This window comes from Wolffia australiana, chromosome 9, assembly GCF_029677425.1.
Source record: "Wolffia australiana isolate 7733 chromosome 9, ASM2967742v1".
NCBI lineage: Eukaryota > Viridiplantae > Streptophyta > Magnoliopsida > Alismatales > Araceae > Wolffia > Wolffia australiana.
This window is the reverse complement of record NC_135843.1, coordinates 8,794,693-8,818,289: the sequence shown is the minus strand read 5'-3', so window position 1 is coordinate 8,818,289 and position 23,597 is coordinate 8,794,693. Positions and strand designations below refer to the sequence as shown.

The window sequence follows — 23,597 nt, the reverse complement described above, 5'->3', positions numbered from 1 at the left end:
TCAAGGGTGATTTAGTAACTTCACCGAATCATTTAATTGTCCAAAAAATATTGTTAAGAAATTTTATTGAGGTGGGAGACTACGTAATATTTCCAGACAATATTAACAACCACATTCACTTAGTTGAATAATGATAAAGTCAAGTTTCCCATTTTGGATGGGAATAGTAAGAAAGATATTGTCCATGCTTCAAGAAAAAGGCTTTATTTGTTTATTTGCAATGGATTTTTTGATGTTGCCTAATTTTGCAAAGCCTTTCTCATAGACATTATGTTACTTCCAAAAAATTACCCAAGTTGGTGCAACACAATGCTATCAAACAAGTAATAATTACTTACCTGATAAATAAAAAACAACGTGTACTGAATAAGTGGAAAAAATGTCATGAATCCAAACATAGCAGTCTTTCATCGGATCGCTTATACTTTGATACTTACAAAATGATGTCTTCTCTTTGGAAATCAGAAATATAGCGCATATTCACATTACTTTTTTTCATGTTTCCTAAATTTTAAGATACCTGTAAAATTAGAAAATTCCTTGTTTTTCTTTCTGAAGTTAAATTTCCCAATAAATAATTAATTTCATGGATAATTTTTATTCATCATAAAAATATTTTCCATTTATCTAATACGCCAATCATATTAATTAATTGTATAAAAAATCAATTTAAATAGTAAATTTTATATTTAGGGTACTTTAATATATTTTTAGGAATCTGTTTCGCTTCTATATTCTTAGCTACTAGGAGAAATTAACTTTAAATATAATTTTTTTGTACTATTCAGTTGTGTTCAATTGAGTTATGCAAAGAGGGGAAGAGGAGAGAAGGATATGATGAGTAAGAAACAATTATTATTATTATTATATATATATTTGAATTAAGTTGCCAACTAAATTGAATGAGTAGTCTTGTTTCATATAAATTAATACACCCAACAAAAAATTAAATTTATTTATGCATTAATGGTCAGATTGAATATCGACCTGATTCATATTAGAAAAGGAGATATTTTTGCTTGATCAAAGTGCTAATTAAAAATTTTCTATGATTATGCCTCATTTCAGGCTTGTCAAATAACAACATCCAAAAGATAAATATAAGAAAAATCATCAAATAAATGTCCTGTAAAAATATATTTTTTTAATTCATATTCAAAAAATAATATAATACATCGAAGGCCTAGTTAAAAAAATACATCAATTTTAGGTCGTGTTATTTATATCAATAAATTTAGTTCACCTGGGTTAAGACGAGTTTTTTAACTGGGAAAAACAAAATACTGCCCCATGAAAGCTAACCAATGGGATTTGATGTCTGTAGGGGTTTAGTGCTTGCAAGAGTTGGTGAGTGCTAGATAGAGCATAAATAGCCCAATTACACCCAGGCCTTACTCTGGCATTCCTACATTAGAAATGAAGGACATAGAATAGGGATACATTGCCATGTCGCCAAGGAGTCCTCAAGTGCCACCAACTGCATTTCGTTGCCTATAGGGTTTGCGTGGGTGTGATAGGATTTCCAATTAGCATCCACAGCCATGCGTTGCCTCTGTATTTGTCCATTTCAGTGCATCGTGGGAAATTCAGTCTGAAATAAGAGAAAAAAATATTTAATAAAAAGGAATTGATCTCTACCATTCAATCTTTTTTTTTAAAGGACAAATGGTGAATATTAAAATTCATCTTAAAAGAAGGCAAGATTTGAACCGGGCTTCGGGTCTTCTATTCTTGTGCCTCCTACTCTTAGTGAAAGGGCCACCAGGCGGTGTTCCACTACCCCAACACACGACAAACACTTCTCTGACATCCCAAGAAGTGTTATCCCATTTGGAGATATAACAAAAGGAGAAAGTTTAAACACTGAAGGCAAAATCAAAATTGAAGTAACCTTTTCTTAATGAGCGTGGGATCTGTTCCACTATTTTGCTTTTCCTTCAGTGGCTTACCGCGGCATTACTTGCTTGATTGTTGTGGTTGCGATCAGCTTCTGCTGCAGTCCACCCATATGGCCGCATGCGGTTGTTCCTACCTTTGTTTACTGTCTGTGCGTGTAACTGTGGTTTCCATAAACTCATTTTTTCTGTTTACTTTAGCTTTTTTAGAATTTTCTTCCAGAGAGAAGTGGATTACTACAATGCCGTTTAAATTTAGAGTTTACATTCATTGCCTTGATAATGGATAAGCATTCTAAAAAAAAGTAGAATATGTGACTTACTGCATGGAATAGGATTTATCCCTCGTGAAGTCAAACCTATGTATCATAATTAACTCTTTTAGACAACTTATAACCTTGGAAATGATAAAAGGCATGCATCACTTTTTCTATGTGACTATGCCTAGGTGTAACACCCCAAAGTATGCGGCATTTCTCCACAAAGGCCTGAGTGTTAACGATGGGGACATGTTTTGTACTAGACTCATGATTGGAGATTGTGTTCTTATGTGCCACCACTACGAACGCGCACTACAGGTGGTGATGACCCTGATTTTTAAAGCCATCGCCCTAAAGGTGCACGTGCTCGTCAGCGCTCAAGCACGGCGGATCAGGGGAGGCCCACGCGTGTTGGGCATGGGACTCCCGAGAGAGTGCGCACGCAGGCGCTCAGGCCAGACGCATAGGCAAGGCGTTAGTGTCGCAGGCGCATCGTGCAGGGTTGTGCAGGTGAGCTATGCAGCTGTGTGTGAATGCCGCGTACATTGTGTGCGTGGGGCGCAAGACATTCCACCACAAAGCTAAGGCATTGGTGCACAGAGAGCGTCGAAACGGTTGCAGTCGTTGGGCGCCCTCGCTGGTGTTGCTCGGCGCGCTACGCCTAGTTTGAGGCGCTGAGCATGGCGAACCTTACACAATAGGTGTCAGCATGGGTGCTGGTGGCACGTGGAGTGTCAATGCTGGGGTGGGCTGGCAGATGGAAGAGCGCCATGCTCATGGGCGCACGGTGCCCAGCCCAGGGGCGAACGTGTAGCAGCGGGGCCGAGGGGCGCGCGCACGCAGCGCAGCGGGCTTTGAGGCACAGAGGTGACACTACGAAGGCACATGGCACCTCGTCTTGTTGCTTCGGTATCTTCCCTCATCTTCCCCTATGTAATGTCTTTGACTACAATATAACACCTTTGATATATAATGCAATGACCCTATTCTTGTACAGAGCTGGGTCCCTACCTTCTCTCCTGCAGCGTTTGAAGCATTATTAAGCTAGTGCAAAGACTTCAGACTGCAACAAAACAAGACTTCTCAATGTTTTGCTCCAAGCACTGAGGGCAGCACCCCTCAGATTCGAGCATTGTCCCTAGCTTGGGATTTGACCATGTGATACTAGGCCCAGGACTTTACTTGATTAGAGATGCCTAGAACGTTGAGGAGAGAGCCATTTGACAGCCCAGAAAAGGAGAGTGGTTAAGAGTAATTGAAGAAAATTAATCATATCCTGATTTGAAGCCAAAGTGACCTCTTTGAAACATGAGGCCAATTAATAGGATTATCTGTGTAGGACTTCCCATATTTGTATGTAATAAAAGATACTCAGTAAATATAGAATTAAAGGACATACACGCGACTTACGGCTTTGGGTAGGAGGCGAGCTTGGTTTTAAGAGAAGAAATGTGTGGCATCCAAAATAGATGAATATTCGAATTAAATTCAAGCTTTCACTCTCCCAGGCGGTTCTAATCGCAGCCCTAAGAAATACTCTCGTGGCTATCAAGAAACTGTCTTCGCCTGTATCAATAAAAATAGATGAAGTATACGCCACAAGAAATCGTCAATGCCATCATTATCCGTCTCTATCACGAATTAATCTGCAGAAATTCCAGTTCCCTGGACTTGTTATGTCTTTAAAGGGTGCGAAGAACTTTGCCAAAAAATGATTAGCTATCGTCATTTGTCTGTCTCACCCTTTGTAATTCATTAGCCATCTTCATCAGAATCTGTCAACAGTTGGACATCCTAGTCCCCCGTTCACTTTAAAGCATGACTAGCGATCTAATCATCCAGAATAATAAATGTCGTGAAAAAACACTTTCTTCTTCCTCTCGCTACATCTTTCTTTTTCTTTCCTGCGGTTACTGTTCGCAACCCATGAGCTGGAAGCCGTCGCAGTAGGCAACTTGCCCTGAGGGCCGGCGATGACACCCAGTACTAAGGCTTTGACATGATGAGTCCCCTAATACCGGGAACGCAACCGATTGTTAGTCTCTTTCTCACAATAAAATTATGAACCTGAAGAGAAATACATTAACTGAGAGAGTTCCCCGAAGAAAGGTCATCGAAAATAATGCCAGTACACGAAATGGTCTTAAACTACTTTAAAGCTTTGCTTAGAGAATTAATAATGATGGAGCCCAGCTCTTCATCTATAGACATGACTTGTCTCCCCGCCCCCCCAGTTTTCCTTAGCTGGCGCCTTTTCCGTCTTCCTCCTTTCAACAGAAGAAGTAGAGGGCAAAACGAGAGGCAGACAAAGCAGTCATCACAAATCCTTATCGGACTATCTTAAATTAAACGAAGAATTCATGACTTATTCCTTAGAAAGCAGCCAGGTTCACGCCAATTCGTCAAACGGAGCTTAGACCATACCGGCAGCTTTCACTCTCTAGAGACGTATCTTCATTTCTTGGAGGCTATGGGCTGTGAGGCCAGAAGAGATCTAGCGTTTGTAAACAAGAGCTTGGGTATTTTGAGGAAGGAGGTGAGCATCACAGCGCATTTGTGTTGGCTGAAGGGAATATGCTCCGGTCAAAACTGGTGGAGCTGCGACGAAGGCGCGAGACGGACTCAGCCTGGCTTTGTTTTTCCTCCTTTTATTTTTTATTTTCCGTTTTAGCGGTTAGATCTCCATGGGTGAGACATTATTGTTGTCGAGGAATCAAATGTGGTGTGTTTTGGCTTGTACGACTACTCTATTGTAAACTTGTAATAAATGCGATTAAGTCAGTTCTGGAAAAACCACAAAATTATATTAATTTTCAATCAGAGATGATTTAATAACTTCTCAGAAATCCTTCAATTTTCAATAATTTTTTTTCTGAAGAGATTTGATCGGTGGAGAGGTCTTTGATGCGGGAGAATACGTACTATTTTCAGGGATTATTTTTAACATTCACTTAATCACGATAACGTCAAGCTCTCCTTCAGGATGGGAGCACTAAGAAAGATACTGTTCATTCTTCAAGATAGAAGGTTTCCGCCAAATAAAAATACAATGTATTTCTCTTCTAATGATGCCCAAAAAATGCAAAATTTCAGTATTCTAGTCAAACTCATAAAATAAACTAGACATTAAGCTGTTCAATGTGTGAAAATCCAACTTGTCCTTTTGTAAATTTAAAACACCGAATTCTTACCTGTCCGCTCGTAAGGATGTCTGCAGAACTAACTTAACTTTTTTTGTAAAATCATTTCTTTAGGACGTAAAAGGTGGATCATTCAGGACACTGAGCAATTGGCTCATCGGGTATCAACGACAAAGATGAAAATATTTTTGGTCTCACAAAATTTTGCAAAGCCTGTATCCGAGACATTATATGCTACTTCCCAAGCAATTAACTTAGTACACCACAACGCTTCCAATAAAAAGAAAGTACATATACCTTTTCAATAAAAACAATATTTACTTAATACTAAGAAAAAATGGCATAACCAAAACATAGGGGTCTTTCAGCCCAACGGTTACATTGTGATATTAGTAACTGATGTTGTCAACTGATAATCAAATGCGCTAATCCATTCAGTAATTTGGATTGGAGAATATATCACATATTCATATTCAATGTCCACTAGTTTTTGACAATAAATGTTCTTACTTTGCCTGTGTGATCCCCAACTGTAATCACACCAAGCAGTTTAGTGAATTCCCATTTCTTTTCCTGACTCAAATTTTACTATGAAAACTTTATAATATGTTAGATATATTTAAATTACATTTATGGATGATTTGTATTCATGAAAAATAATTTTCAGATATTTAACACATGGATCATACTAAACAATTGGATAAAAAATAAATTAGAATAATAAATTTTTACTGGAGGATATTTTAATTTTTTTTATGATGTTTTTAATCTTATATATTATAAGCTGCAAAAGCTAAAAAAATATTTTATTTAAAAATATGTATTTATATTTTTCATGTTTAATTGAATTCGGCAAAGAGGAAGGGAGAGATAAAACTTTGAACAGAAAGACAGCCTTAATTTTTATTGTGTATAATTCAGTCAGCCATCCAATCTGAATGGCAAAGACTTTTGTTTGATATGAATCAATCAGTGCAACAGAAAATTGAATGTATGGATCTATCAAGGGTTGGACTGGATATCAAACTATCTTATCTTTCAAACTGACCTACGTCTCTTCTTTATTGTATTCCACAACCACGTTTGTCATCAATAACAGCATCCAAATGATAAATTTATCTAGTTTCCTCACAATAAAATACAACTAATCACCAAAAAATATCATTTAAAAATTAATTCCCCGAGATTATTTATTCCTCTCTAGTAATGAAAATAACATCAATTGTGGTCCATTAAATTAATATTAGTCAATGAAATTCACTTGGGTTTGCAACATCTGTTCTTTTATTAGAAAAAACAATGTGTTGGGTGAAACAAACTCGAGAGTCGTGTTCATAGACCAGTCTAGCCACCCCTTAACAATTTCCAGAGGGGTGATATATGTTGGGTTTTAGTGTTTGTGAGAGTCTGTGGAGGGGATGGATAATAGATATCTGAATCACACTTGGAGCCCAGTCTTCTAATCCCACAGAAAAAAGGAAAAACACAATAGTCATACATTGTCAGGTCATGGAGGAGTTCTGAAATGCCATGTGTTGGTTTGCCAACTCTAAGTGTTAGTGTATATGGAATAGGAGGGTTGAACGCATAGAATGATCCAGCCGTATGATGAATGCCACCCAAGGGGGTTTAAGATATGTTGGGTTTTAGTGTTTGTAAGAGTTTGTGGGCATGGAGGGAGCATCAGATCCCAATTACAGCAGGTTGCGGAGGATTTTTCAAGGTACCACTGGCTGCATTGCATTCCTACATGGATGGTGCACGGGGAGTGGAAGGTGCCATCATTGCCCTTGTGAAATGCCATCCAAGGACTGTGTGGACTGTGTGGATATATCTGGATGGTTCACACATGATTAGCTTCGCACGACTTGGTCAAAAAATCCTGGGTGCAATCCGTGCCGAGGTGATTTTATATCCATTTTATAGATGTTTTTACAATTTTATCAAAGTCTTCCAAAATGGTACATCCATCGAGAAGGCTTCAATTACTTTGATACATTCAGCTTTGTACTCAAACACACAAAGGTTCTGACCCTTTCCTCTATAGCTGTTAGTCCTAACTACCATGTTCACCAACTTGATGTTTATAATGCTTTCATACATTGAGATTTGCATAAAATTGTTCACATGGAACAATCCCCAGGGTTCTCTGATTAGAGTTTTCATGATAATGTTTTTCAACTTCATAAATCCATTATGGACTCAAACAGGCTCCATGAACCTGGCGTCACAAACTTTCACCTCACTTGTGAGATCTCGGATTTGCAGGTTTAAAGACTGACAAGTCTCTTTCCTTCAAAGCTGATGATACAAACCCTGTCTATTTTATTATGTATTTTGATGATATTCTTATTTTATGTCCAAATTCAAAAATGATTTTCATCTTTTCAACCTCAATTTTTCCTCAAGTACCTTGGACCAGCCCATTACTACATTATCCTACAAGGGAGCTATCATATCTTTCAATCTCAATATATCAGTACGTGATAAGAAAGATCATACATGGAATCTTGCGAACCTCGATGTATACCCTGCTTGGCTTCGTCCATACCTATTACTACCACCTGAACTATTCCTGTAGTCAACCCAATAACATATCGCAGCATTGTAGGTGCCCTAAGTACATCATATCACCCGCCTCAACATCTCCTTTGTCATACACAAATCTTGTCAAAAGATGCATTCTCCCACAACAGATGACTGGATTTCTGTCAAAATTTTAATTTGGTATCTGAAAGCAACTATCCTCCTTGGCCTCTTCATTCATCAGAAGTCTAATATTATGTTTTCTGCCAACAGTGATGTAGACTTGGCTGGATGCAAAATTGGCCAACAATCCACTAGTGGCTACCTTCTGTTTCTTGGACAAAGTCTCATATTCTAATTCTCAGTAAAGCAAACAAAGGTTGCTCGAACAAGCACTGAAACAGAATATAAAGCTGTTCCTAATGCTACTGAGGAGCAGATATGGCTCAAATCCATGTTCTGTGAGCTTCAAATTCACCTTTTGGGGGTCGTCATCATCCATTAACAATCTTGGTGCCAAACAACTTGCTAGAAACCCTGTCTTCCATGCGTGCATGAAACACATTGAAATTGGCTTCAAATTAACAGGGAATGGGTCATAGCAAACAAATTGGAAATTCGGTTTGTGCCAAGTAGCGAGCAACTTTCCCCCATGTTAACCAAACCATTACAGGCACCTTCCTTTAAAAAAAAACTCATCCTTGTACCAAGACTGAACTTGGAGGGGATGTGTAGGAAACCATTGTTACAGCTTGCTTTAGCAAAATGAGCATCATAAATAGACAAATAGAAAAAATACATGTACCCAGCAACAAAAGACATGCTTAGGCAATACAAAAAAGGTCAATACAAATATGACACATGGTTGTACAATATAAAGAAACAAGAAAAGTTTGGGAAGCCCTCAATGGGGTTCTCTTCATGTATACGGGCCGAAACCACTTATAAAGAAGTTTGACAAATTTTCTTTCAATACATACTCCTTTATTGTTATTTCTCACTTCTTCTTTATTCGTCCATCTTCCTATTCTTCACACTTCTCTCATGATATCTCTTCTCCGTAACACAAAAATATTGGTCGGCCTCCTCTCTTCCGCCTGTACAAAATCCTCGCGTGGATTGTACATTCTGTGTATTGATGTGAGGCTGTCCAGATGAGTAATCACTAGAGTACTCCCCATGAATCTTTTTTTGGTTAAACTATCAAAACATTTTTATTTAATACAGTCTTATGATTCAGGTCAGACACATATTTCCGCAACTTTTAGCCACTTGTACTACATTTTTCTGATGACGACTCTAGGAACTTATGAGTTTATAAAATTTAAAGATAGATTCACAGACCTATTCACCCTTCCATCAATTCTTTCAAGACCTCAGCAACCAATATTTTTAATGCTCCCAATATTCTTCCGGCTGATAGTGCCCCTGAATTTGTTCAGGAGCATCTTCATCTATTTTTCCACTCTCTCAAAATCTTTCATGCAATCACCAAATCCTACTCCTTCCCAAAAACTCAATAATCCCCCCTAAGGATGGCTCACATGCATACCATTGAAATGGGCGTTCTCAATTAAAAATAGAATGATGCCTATCTTACAAAGGCTTATTAAAAATTACATGCCTTCTCCTCCCACTGGATGAGACATTCCACTCTCCCTTCTCCCATACAACATCAACATCTTTCCTAATCCTCCCTTTGGATGTGTTGAACTTGTCCCAGTACACACCTCCTGTATCCATGTTGGCCCCTCCTGCCATCAGACATCCTTTGCAAAAGATATATTGTTTACGGCAAATGGTGAACTAATTTTTCTTTATGTTGAGTTTATCTGTTCCACAAGAAACATATAATTGAGGATCATGAATTTGACTCCATGATTGATTCTTTAATGTTGTTGCATGATCTTCTAATTAGACTGCGACCAGACTGCATTTTAATAACCAGACCAACACTAGACTGCATTTTAATTCAATCTAGGGAGGAATCCTGAATACAGGGGCAAACTGAGTACAATATTCCCTAATTTGAAGGTTTAGATAAAAAGGATTTGAGTATGTTGTCCCATTAAGGTAAGAATATAGGAAAATCTAAAGGTTCAATGTTAATTGCAGGGGCTCTGGGAGATGGGGAATCAAGAAAGAACTAAATGATTAATTATTTCTAATTTTGAGATATAATTGAACCTTACATTGGCTGGATTTCCTTGGTGTTGAATTTATGGGTGAGTTTTTAGAAAGAAGAAAATAAATTGGTAAAAAAGAAAAAGCTTCGATTTTATTTATATGAACAGAGAGTTGACATGAAGAAGAGACTAAGCTAGGTGATGATGAAGTGATCCTGAGGAAAAGCTGTCAGGAAGAGATTGTTCTCGCAAGAACAATGCCCTGGATGATGATTATTAGTAGTGTTTTCTTTTGTTGAAAAGATGAACGTATTGAATATTTTGCCACACTAATGTAGAAAAGGTCCATAACTACAATTCAAATTCAAACACATTTATTTGGAGCCTAATATTGACGATATCATTATCAGTGGGACAGACCCAAAAATATATTGTAACAGGTGATTAATTATTCATTTTTGGTTTTCAGAGAGTAAAGAAAATTTGCGCAATCACCCAAAAGAGAGATTAACAGAACGGCAGAGCAAGTACTATCCATGTTTAAGTCCATGGCCAGTCGTGTCAAGTAAAGGGCTGAAAATTAATTAAAAAATTGATTTACTTGTGGACGTAAACATCCAAACCCGGTAATCACAAATTAGAGATAGAATGAACCATTGATTTTCAGCTCCAATGCTCAAAAAAGGCCAGCAGATGAGAGAGTCACCTCCTTTCTTCCCTCGATCACCATTGGCAAGCAACGCGTGAGACAACAAGCATTCTTCAAACGATTTGATAGTTTCGGCGGCTCACCCACATCTGGAGTAACAATTAACGCAGGTAAGGATAAAACGATAGGGGTTGTAAAGAAATTAAATAAATAATGGATCAAGCTCAGAACCTGAGCCAAATAAAACCAAGATCCTGATTTTTGGAGTCCTATTTTTTAGGTGTATTCATATTTTTGAACCGTAAGAATTGAGGGGCAGCTGCCGCGTTACAAAGGTTTAGTAAAATTATTAAAACTATGAAGACTCAAACTTCATAAAAAGATGCAAAACGGCATCCATTTGAATATCTCTACAATTTAGCATGTTGAATTGTGAGCTGTTGTTCACCCAACAGAAAATATTTTACTAGTGTTCAGACGACTACTGCAAGCTTGAGCAGAATTTACATCCCATCGAAATAATAGTCAGAGAAGAAAACAAAGAATGCTGCTGATAAAAATACTTAAAATAAATGTAGTTCCACAAACATCTTCTGTTGATTCCTCCTACTAGGAAATCCGTAAGAGCCTCTGTAAGCGATCAAAATACTTTAAAGGAACGTGGTTCAACCTGAAACCTGTGTTAAGAAGCTTTTTTTCTCAACACAGCTGGAAATATGATAGGACCCAGCTTAAGTATTCCCGAAAAAGAAGGTACGAGAGAAAAAAACTGGAAGCAATAATAAAAAACTTTCTACTAATTTAGATGTTTTTTTCCCGAAATACGAGAAATAAGATGACAGGAGGGCAAAAATCATGACGCAATATTTGAGAAGGTTGAAGGACTTTAGAACCTTCCTAATAAGATTTGATTTGAAAATCTTTTCAAATCACGAGGTTACAATGTCAATAATTTTCAGCTAAAATTTCTTATTTATCAGCAAAACTAAAAGAAAAGCCATAATCATCCCAAACAGATCGTAAAACACTAAACTGATGCCCAACCTTTTAGAGCCTTAACCATCGGAATTCATGATTTTGAGCCCAACTTGGTGTAATTTTGAGAAATGAAGCAAAAAATGCCACGAGAGATGCATGTGAAAATATCCCACAGACAAGGTCAATGATGAACTATCAACTGCTCGCTCAGGTCAATATTTATTTTTTTAAGAAACCACGCAAGCTATGCCTGCTCCATCACAAAATATGACTTCTCGTGCAGGTTCTTCGAGTTCAAACAGAAGCATTTCTACTTGTATGTCCCGAAATATTTTTCTCCCTATTCAAAGCAACATTTGGTATTCTTAGTCCCTTCAATTATTTTCAGACCAAAAAAAAAAATGCCAAAACACTGAAAAAAATCCAAAACTTGAGAACAGACCTTTGCATCTGAACTGGATCCTCTCATTACGTGACAGGAATCGTAACCTCCAGGTTCTTTGGAGTTCTCCATCCACGCGGGTAGAACAGATCTTCTGCTTCCAGATGGAGATGCCAATTCATGATGGAGGAGCAACCATCAGGTATTCCCTCCATTTGGCTCTCATCTTCAACCAACTGCTCTATGAAAGTAGTTTCCTAACAATAGAAAATTCCAGATGGGTCAATTAGCGATCTCGACAAAGCTATATGACTTGGAACTGATCAATGTTAGTGTCAGTGCAATCAATGCTATAAACCTAGTAAATGTCACAAGCGCTCATCCTGTATGGAGCAGCTATAGCTACCAGAAATCTCAAGAAGCGCCATGGATTTCTCTTAAGGACCCAACAAGAAAATAAAAATTAAAAGATATATTCAGTGTCTAAACAAGGCGGGACTGTACATAGTGATTCACGGGGGACACCAGCTCTACTGATCTATACCGTAGGGTCAATAATATAGGGAAATCCAATAACTAAACACAAGTCAAAAGTTATTCAAGCCTAACATTCAGGAAAGAGGACCGCGAGATAAGCTGTAAAAAATATATATTTGGGCTCAAAATTCTACACAGAGAAGAGTTCGGGTATTCCCCTAATATGGGCCAAACATTTTTTTTTTTGCCCAAATTAGGTCAATAAAGATTTTGTAATTCGTACCATGGAAGAAGTTAGAAAAGAAATAAAGATTTTGTAATTCAACTGCAACACCCCCAAGAACTGTGGACTGCGAAAAAAAATGAGGCCAAGGAGAGGAATAGAAGAAAAAGTAGGCGACCATCTTTGATTTCTTAGCCTGGTAGAATTCTCCGTAGTTATAGAAAAAGAAATAGTGAAGATGATTTAGCATAAGATCTTAGGAGGCACAGCCAGGTTCACCTTCACCATGGATATAAAGTGAACCCAACTAGTGGAATCCTTGTACAATTTTAAGGATTCAAATAAGTCAGGAAGAAACAGAATTTTAGACGATTTTCTTCGCAAAAAGTTTCTGATAGACCGCAAAATGAGAAATTAGTACACAGTTTGGAGAAATCCATGCACAATAGAGCGCGAGCTCATAAGAATTCACCACGTGGAATAATTAAAAAACTTAAAAAGGTAAGAAAATTTGTACTTCACCATAAAAATTTAACATAAGAGGAACTTTGATGAAATTAAAAAGAATAACTATTCATTGCAATGCTTAATAATTTCAGAAACCCAATCAATAATAGGAGAACGATTCTAAAGAGAGAGAGAGAGAGAGAGGAAATTAAGAGAGACTTACTTGAAAACCTTCCTTCACGCTATCTAACTGCCTGATTTTCTCAGGAAAGGGTCGGTGCCATCTATCAGGATCCCAAAGAATGGTACTGTTGAAGGCGAACCCAGACATATCAACGTGGAATCTGCGAAGACGTTTGCTCTTCTCGTTTGTGTGCCAACCAATCACTTGGCTTCCATTACAGACAGGGCCCTCGAGAATAGCCTTACTTTTACCCTGTGAAAGCATCCCCACAGACCAAGTGCCAAACCTCCTAGAAAAATGAATTAAGAATAAAATCAGTTTTTAAGCACTAATAATAAAATCAAATTGTAATTATCCATAACTTGAAGAATGTGAAATAGCATGGAGAGTTTGCCAAATATCTTTTCAATCCAATCTTAGACCAATCTTATTCACAAAGTTAAATTCCAAAACCCGGCAATGTGACATTTAATTAAAGACCCAAAGAACCACTACAAAAGAAATAAGACATGATCAAGCTAGCGCCAAATAATACCACCAGACAAAAAATCCAAACGGGTTTCCTCTCAATTTTAGCAATCTCTGATCTTTCAACCCGTTTTGCAATTCCATCCAATAAAAAAAATGAAAAAGAAAAACAGAAAATTCTCACCTGATCTCCCTCCTGCGCTGAAATAAAATTGTAATTATCCATGACTTGAAGAATGTGAAATAGCATTGAGAGGCTCACCAAATATCTTTTCAATGCAATCTTAGACCAATCTTATTCACAAAGTTAAATTCCAAGACCCGGCAATGTGACATTTAATTAAAGACCCAAAGAACCACTCCAAAAGAAATAACAATGCATCAGACATGATCAAGCTCGCGCCAAATAATACCACCAGACAAAAAATCCAAACGGGTTTCCTCTCAATTTTAGCAATCTCTGATCTTTCAACCCGTTTTGCAATTCCATCCAATAAAAAAAATGAAAAAGAAAAACAGAAAATTCACACCTGATCTCCCTCATGCACTGAAATAAAATTGTCATTATCCATGACTTGAAGAATGTGAAATAGCATTGAGAGGCTTGCCAAATATCTTTTCAATGAAATCTTAGACCAATCTTATTCACAAAGTTAAATTCCAAGACTCGGCAATGTGACATTCAATTAAAGACCCAAAGAACCACTCCAGAAGAAATAAGACATGATCAAGCTAGCGCCAAATTATACCACCAGACAAGAAATCCAAACGGGTTTCCTCCCAATTTTAGCAATCTCTGATCTTTCAACCCCTTTTGCAATTCCATTTCAGAAAAAAAAAGGAAAAATAAAAACAGAAAATTTTCACCTGATCTCCCTCATGCGCTGAAAGAGCTCAACCGTGTAGACATTATCATCATCAGCAAAGTAGACAATGCCATCAAGATGGTGAATTTCGATGTGCTCAAGAGCGGCGTTGCGTTGGTGCACACCTCTGTCTTTGTTATTAGTGAGATTCTTGCCTGTAACCAAGTGCCTGAACATCACCCCGGTCGTCCGAAGCAGCGCTGCTGTCTCCGCCGAGGCCGGCCCGGCTTCGACGACGAGCCACAGCAGCGGCGGCGGCACGAGCCGCAGCGTCTGGCCCAGCTTGCTCAAGTACAACGCCTGGAAAGCGCGATTGTAGGTGGGAGTGACGATGATCAGCAGCTTCCCACCATGAACAGCATCTCCATGGCGCTTCCACAGAGGAATTGTGGCGAGCTTCGCAAATGGCGGCGGCGGAGGAGGGGATTCATCGGCGGCGGAGGACGAGACCGCGGTCTGAGCTTCGTCGACGTGGAGGAATGGGGAGAAGCCGAGGAGAAGACCCGCGAGGAAGCAGAGGAAGAACCGGGTTAACGAGCGTCTCCATGAAACTTGCTGCGGTTGCGGCCATCTGCGATGGGAGAGAGCCGGCCTCGCCATGATCTGAAGAAAGACTTCAAGGATTGAAGGCGGTGGAGACGATTGATTGATCGCGCGCCATGTCCGGACGATTCAAGATCTAGGTTTGACGATGGAGAAGGGGGGAAGACCCGGGTATGCCTAACTGGAGGAAAGAACAAGGAAAGTTCTTCGATTGACGCCAAAATTCGTCAAAGATCGAGCCTGGCGGAGGGCTCGGACCGATTGAAATTGATCCGCTGGTTGATTTTTCGTTGCGGCGCAGCCGGATTTGGGCGTTTTCTTGAGGCTGACTCCTGAGGAAATCGCTTTTAAAACTATCGCGAAACCCGACAAATTTGTGGATGAACAACGAGCAGTAAGATCGAACCAGGTGTTAATCTGTAGGAGAACCAAGTGTCAATTTGAATATTCATCAAGAAAACTGACCAATTGGTTTTATTGAGCTGGAGAGACCGCCTTCATCCATCAAGTGCTGGTCTTGGCATGTGCATTAATTCGTATTAATGGAGATGGTTGGAAGATTAAATGCCAGGGCATTGATGCAGAGAGGTTAGACCATTGGTTTTGATGAATTTTCAAAGCTATGCTTTATTACCTATGATTACATTTGTAAAACCTGAGTTATTGACAGAAATCATTCCAGAAGCTAAAAGATAGTTTAGAGAAATTAAGGACCTGAGAGTCTTGCACTTTGTCTATGGAGAACTTTAGTTATTGATTGTTGAATTTCAAATTGCTCTTAAAAAGGTGTGATAAGTTTGTGTTTCGCGCTTCACATGTACAGGTAGCGGCCCTGAAGACACCGCTTGATGTGGTTGTGCAGCAGTTTCCGTACATATGGACAATCACATCTTGGAAGCAGCTCTATGTGGCCATGAGATAACAAGAGATATGTTATCTCTAGAAATCACCTATCAAGTGGCTTAAACGAGTTAATGGAAATAGATGTTTCTTTCATGCCTTAATTCACCACAGATTGAGAACTAGCTTTAAGTCCCTGTGCCATTTGGACACTCACACTCAATGGGGCCTACTCCTACAAATATTCTTTGGAGCATTTCCGTGCGAAATCCCCCATCTGGCATCCTGCGATCCTTACTCGCGCCTCCTTCTTCCTCTGGCGATTCTTCGGCTGATGAATGGGTGATCCGTATAGGTCACTCCCTCAGTTCGCGTTGTCACTGCTGTCCCGCTTCACCACACGTTGGGACTATGGAACATCTGTTCTTCCATAGTGAGACAGCCCTACACTATTTGCGTCAAATCACATATCATTGGCGCCCATTTCTTGATATTTCACTGACCCCGTATGAGTGTTTTGGCAAGATGTTTTTCTCGCCTACACGCTCTAAACGGAGCCCTGTCCTACACATCGCCATAGCTTACTTACTATGGGAGATATGGAAAGGGCGAGATTTTACTCATTTTGTAGGAACTCCCATGCACGCCGTGGATATCATGCGTCGAGTTAAGCTATAGATACAACGCACCCACCATCTTATTCCACCTCGCGACTCCAGCTCAGCCCTCGCATGCACCCTCCTTCCCTCGTGGGAAATTCCGGTGACCCTTGCTCCCATTCGCATTTAACTGCAGGTCCCTGTTGGCACCCACCGCCAATCGGCATCCTCAAACTGAATGTAGATGGTGCGGCCAAAGGGAACCCGGAACCAGCAGGGGGAGGTGGTATCCTCTGTGATCATACAGGGAGTATTCTCTTTGCTTTTTCCTCTTTCTATGGCCTACAAACTAATACAGTAGCCGAGGCTATGGCGATACGTGATGGTTTACTCCTCTATGAGGAACGAAACCTTCACCACATCGTCGTAGAATCGGACTCACAAGTGTTAGTTGATATACTTCGAAGACTTTTTGAATTTAGATTTATTTATCTGAATCCATCGTCATTTTAGGTACTCATAAATATTGATACACTTTTAATGTCTTCCATTTATGTTACAGTGCCTCCCTTAACTTTTATTCTTTATTTTTTTTCTTATGAAAAGTTCTATTCCTATACTTAAACTTATTTACTTAATCCCGAGTATTTTCATCTCTGATGAGTCTTTTTTATTTTATCACGTTCAAGTAAAAAATTCATAATTTTATATTGGAGCTCAATATATCACAGAAGAAAAATAAGCTATTATGATTTTTTTTTGTATTTCCAATTGACAACAAAAGTTTTTTATTATATTTTATTTAGCTGAATATGCATGTCATCAAAACCAAAATGCTAACCCAAAATATCTCCAAATTGCTACTTTCGAATTTTGATATCTTTTATCATTATTAGTCAAATATAAAAAACTTGTTACCATTATAATTTTTTACATCATAATTTTTTACATCATAACAAGTGTACCATTTATTTGGACAGTTTACTCTCTAATTCTAGACCTTACATGGTAAGAATGCTTTTTCAAAAGGACGGAAAATTCATTTTCATTTTCAAGAATAATGTTTCCATGAATACAAAAACTATAAATTATTACCTGTCTTACCCATGATGGTAAATGTTAAAAGAGACATTAAAGTGTTTTGACATTGTATGGTATTTTTTGTTCATCAGGTAGGGAGTTCACTAAAATTCTCCTCTCAAATTTGGTAGCCTCTTAAAAAGTTTCACACACGTTTGATACTTATCATAGTATGATTTTTTTATCATTCTTTGATGATAACATAAACTTTGTCAAAGCACCAAAAGGAACATGGTGAATATGGGTTTTTTTTTAAATCTCAGTAAAGGGTTATAATATTCTGATAAAACTATACCTTGTCCAGTGGTTTGAATCAAACAAATTTTAATTGGATGGGTGATCCGCCCTTTGTTTTAAAGATTTACACCTTAAAGTTAGACATAAGTTTATCTTCAGAAAATCTTTTACGTATGATATGTTGAACAATACTGCTTTTTGCTATCGGTCATTTTTTCTGTTTATGTTCATACAAGAATGCACAGTATCATTATTGAGGTATTATAAAATTACATTATTCATAGAAATTTATTCTGTTATAGAGTTCTAGTGGTTAAATTATTTGACAGAGAATATGTTATGTTCTGAAGAGGCACTTTTTTTATGTGACTATAGACCACTACGGATGCATATTAACTTTTAGAATGTTTGTATTTAAAAATATTTTAAAACCTATTGATGTGGATCAATATGTAAATATCACTTACTCATGCATTCTCTACAATCATATCAATGAATTTTTTTATTATACAAGTTGGTATACAGCACGCTTGTTTACTCGTGCCGGTGAGCTAAAGGGCAAGTTATGAGATATTTTAGCATTACATAGAGATTACCTAATTATTATTAGTATATTGAGATTCATTCTATGCACTTACAATTTAATTTTAGGGGAGATAGTAAATAAGACTTACTCTCCAGATTTCAAGCACCTATGAAAAAAAGATAATACTCATTTAATTATGTATTTGTACATTAAACAATGGCCCAAAAATGCATAAAGGCATAAGTTATTTTTAATCACCACCATCACCTTTCAATGATCAAATTAAAAACATTTATCATCCCCATTCCCTGATATGCTGAGCACATGTTGGTCACTGGAATTCAGGGATAAAATATCATCTAAAAAATATGTCTTCAAGAAGTTATAAAATCTAATACATACTTTCTGTAATAACTGAAAAAGTACGAGAAAGAGAGTAAAATTGAGTAAATATAGTGATGCAAAAATATGCAGGGGCTCTTGGGAATTTATCAAATTCCCTTCAATAATATAAGTTAAAAATAAAATACATTGAAATGAAATTAGGTAATAAAAATTACAGGTGTAATATTACCTAGAGCCAGTACATTCTGTAGCATTGTTCATATTCCTAAGTCAATACATCTTATTGCCAATAGCTATAGAAATATATTCAAAAAACATGTTTGAAATACTTTGTTGATTGTGGAGTTTAATATGTCAAAAATGAAGTATTAACATAATAAAGTAAGTAATAAATCCTTCAAAATTGAAACCGTATAGAAGTTTGTTGAGAATCCATTGAGGCCCCTGGCCTTGTTCATACTGAGAGAGAAGACCACACACATCCTTGATCTGCACGTGTGTAGAAATTACCGTGAGGGTGGTGTTTTCCTAGTCTGTCACTAAATGTCGAATAAAGGATAATATATCCTCGGTCATCACCATTTGGTGTGAGATAAGAGTAAGAAAGGAATCAACTCCACCTTATATAAACTGTTTGTAATCTTGTTTATATGTCTCTAATAGGGACTCAAAATTTTTTTTGGGCAAAAAACACGGTGCCAGGTACGTCCAACCCTGCGGTTGTGCTCGTAGATTGATCCAGCCGTGCCTTGGACGCCACTCTGGGGGATTTTATATATAAAATGAAGTGTTTATCAGCGTTCATAGGCGTGGAGCGAGCATAAATATCCCAATTACACTCTGATCCCACTTGTCCACACTCATGTGCAGGAAAGGAAAAGATACATAAGTGATACATGGCAGGTGCTCGGGGAAGTTCTTGCATGCCGACATCTCACCCGTCTGTACTCCATCCAAGCGAAGGTGGGGAGCAGAGTGTGTGGTGCTGTGAAGCAAGGGTGTTGGTGGAAGTGTGTGCAGTCCACCCCGCCGTCGTGTGATGTCATAAGTCGTCCGATCAGGCAAGAGGTGGCGCGCTCCCACCTCAAGTGCTCCACGCAATTTGCCACTCCCATGGGCCCTCCTTCGATAAGGTGCGACGCGTACGAAGGGTTGGCAAGCCGAGGCGTTCCACGCGATAGCTTCCCTGAGCGGTCGAAGGGAGCGCCTACCATGAAAGAAAAAGAGAGGAAGGATGTCGTATGTGTACCGCGTGGTTGGCGAGGGCATCTACTGTCTAGTTGCCTTCTCGCAGCTGGTGATGAACACTAGTTGTGCGAATGCGGCACCGCATGATGAGATATGGTAGTTATATGGGCAGACTTTGAACCCGTATAAAATTTTGGCTCAAAACTCATAAAGTCTTCAAAATAGATACTCCAACAAAAAAAATTTTGAATTAAATTTTTAATTATGATTCATAAATATCCATTGGAAAATATTTCCGTTTGAATTTTTTGGTATTAGTTTCCCATTTTTATTAGAAGTGATATATCATAATTGATGTAACATCAGTTTATGAAATATTAGATACTGTGCAACATTTTATGATTTAAGTACTGATATTGACTGCATAATGATATTGGTAGAATTTTAATAAAATAGATACTTGAGATTTTTTATAGAAAAAATATATATGTTTTGTGTTCAGATGATGAGTAATAGCTAATGTTTTATATTATTTGATGTTCATTTCAATTTTAGGTTCGATGATTTTTATATCAGGGAGTTTTATTCAACAAAATAATAATGAGAGCTTGAACAAAGCTATTATAAAAAGGATTGTTTTATTCATGGACTATTCAACAAAACATGAGATGCTATTTTAGGCTATATTTGAGGAGTAAGTTCATGGACTAAGGGGTGAAACTTAAGTTGTATTGTGACTATTCATATGGGCTCATTAGTTAAGATGTTCAAACCAGATAACAAAAGAGATACCATTCTACGCATACATATCTATAGATTAAAAACATAACTGTTTGATGAATGATAACATGCATTTATCGTAGCTTAATGTGACCATATTTACGTGTTTATTTGCATTAAATTAAATCATTTTTAGAATGAGATTTTGAAATTTATGTATTTTTGGAGATTTTTTTTGACAGCATATTCTGAAAGAATAAATATTTCTAAGTCGAAATATGATTTTTTTGAAATTTTTCGACATTAAATTTGGAAAGATATGATTTTTTAAGTCAAAATATATATTTATTTTATTAAATATGAATTTTTGAATATATTTTTTGGGTTTTTTGGGTTTTTTTACCTGGTGCAGATGACATGGACCAATCAGAAAAAGGAGCTCTTTTTTGCAATAAACGCACTCCATGGACTGAGAAACACATGATTAAAAAAAAAATTTTTCTCTTTCTCTCTCTTTGGTGCATAACAATAAGAGAGCGACATGGCAGCATCACATGGCGCCACTTATACATGTGGCCCGCATATGTACATGTGGCGTAGAAATGTCAATTGTCCGTTGGATGTAAAGGGGCAATTTTCCATTTGAGATAGTATTTTATAATATATTTAAATAATATATCACTATTATTCTTTTTTTTCTTTTTCCCAAGGCGACACATGGCACAACAAGAGCCGTCAATCACAGATGATGAGAAGGAATCTCAGCCAATCATATTTAATGCCCAGACAAGACAAAACCTTAAATGAATGACATGACGGTGCTGACAAGGACGAGGTGAGAGAAATATTTTAATTAAATCAACGGCTAGAAAGCATCCAACTTCTTGGCTCAAATCGGACGATCCAAAACTTAGATAAAGCTGAAATTTTAAGAGCAGCTTCGTCTTTTCATCCTCTATCTATTCATATGGCTGGATCTATAAATTGAGCCCTCTATTTTTGTAAACAATATATTTAATCTCACTTCATCTTAGTGAGGATGATTGAAAGTGAAGTTGTGAAGGTCCATCAAGTGTTCCTTGGTATCTCTAGTGCTTGGGGAGGTTCAACAAAGAAGTGGGGAGGTTAATCTGCAGCAGGAAGATGTCATGATCCTGGCAGAATATAGGGATCTTAGGTTAGCCTTTTGCCTTACATTGAATCATCTCCAGACATCTTCCCTATTCATCCTCACCTTAACCTTCATTTAATGTGCACCCTACACCGTGACGATCTCGTCACACTCCTCTTTCCTTCTTATTCAAACAAACACATATCACAACGTCTCTCATTCCTACCATCATTCTACCTCATTCTCGATATCTTTATCACCATATCCACTCACGTGTACACCAGCTACCACGCCGTTGTTAGGACCCCATCTCGCTCTCCATTCCCGTCCAATTAAATCCCACATTAATAAAACCCTAATTAGCCATCTCTCATCTTATATTTCACTCTCATCGCACATTCACTACCGTATACATAACTCTTCTCATCTTTGCTTCACACAATTGAGATCGTACTTTCCCTAAGATCCATTCCCTGTGGAGACGACCTTTACTCGTCACTAGCTAGTGAAATTATTTATGAGTATAGGTTAATTTTATTGATTAAACTCAAGTTCTCAACTACATAATTCTTATCCCAATTTTTAGTGTATCAATGAACTCATTATATCATTGTTTGAGTACAAAAAATTAACTTTATGCCAAATGTTAATAAATAAAATTTCAAAAACAAAACTAAAAAAAGCTAGAAGGCATCATTTCAATACATATTTATTTTTAATAACTGTGTTACTTAACCGGTGCAAAGGTGCACAGATCTTGTAAAGTAATTATTTGGTGTACGCCAATTTGAATTTTCACACAATATAACAGATCATTGGGCTTTTGTTGACTGATTGATGTGCATATTTTCCCATAAACAAAAATGAAAATTGTTTTTCCTCAAATGCTTTAAATTCCCTTTATGTGAATATCATAAGATATTTTTATCTTTGGATTGACTATGAATTAATCATTCATTGATTAAGACCAAATATCCCAATAACTCATTTAAAATATAATATCACTTGATAAAATATAAAGTGTCATGAAATATCATATTAACCCCATGAATATGATTATTTTTTATCACACCGGTGATGGGTTCAGTTGATGTGGTCGTCAAGCAATTCTCACCACCATGTTTTTTATTTAATTTTATTTAATAAAATATTTATTTATTTATTATTATTCTTGTATGATGTTTATAATTAATTATGAGAATATGTGCAATGACCTAGTGAATTATGATGTGATCATAATACAATTATCATTATTCACTAAAAATGTATTGAAAATTTCTTTTTCGATGAATAATCAAGATGGACATTGAAGTATCCAGATAGAACATCACTATATGATCCTACTTATACGATAAGTATGGTTGGTCCTTTTGTTGTTAGTGTGAATGCACTAAGGACAGGGGGTGGGTGCTCTAAGGAGCAAGAGTTCACTCAATTGAACTGCATGAATCTTTGCACGGCATTATACCTAAACACCAATTAGGTTGATTAATGTCATGGTTGTATAAGTTATCCATTGACCTGAGACATTGACTTTTGTTAACTGTTTGAGACACCCATCGTGGAACACATGAACGAAGGGGGGCTTGACCAGTCAAAGTATTAAGAAAGGGGGGTGCCGAAAGTGCACTGCTCCCTCTCTTGTCGTTTTGCTTCAGGTGGGATTACCTTCTTTTCTAGTTTATTCTTTGTCTCTCTTCAGCTATTCTCACTCAATATTGGTTTATTATGTACTTGGTAATTCTTGGGAGGTAATTTCCTTATGTTAGGAGTTCAAGGAGGAGGCT

General features: G+C 37.4%; 1 protein-coding gene across 1 annotated transcript; it reads right to left on the bottom strand.

Moving 5' to 3' along the window:
• Positions 1-10,429: 10,429 nt before the first annotated feature.
• IRX9-L (Nucleotide-diphospho-sugar transferases superfamily protein) lies at positions 10,430-15,514 on the bottom strand. The gene is made up of 4 exons (XM_078580731.1): positions 14,623-15,514; positions 13,327-13,576; positions 12,017-12,213; positions 10,430-10,745 (listed from the first exon to the last, which is right to left on the bottom strand). The coding sequence occupies exons 1-3, from the start codon at positions 15,219-15,221 to the stop codon at positions 12,043-12,045; spliced, it is 1,020 nt and encodes a 339-aa protein (XP_078436857.1). The 5' UTR covers positions 15,222-15,514; the 3' UTR covers positions 10,430-10,745; positions 12,017-12,042.
• Between the last annotated feature and the right edge of the window lie 8,083 nt (positions 15,515-23,597).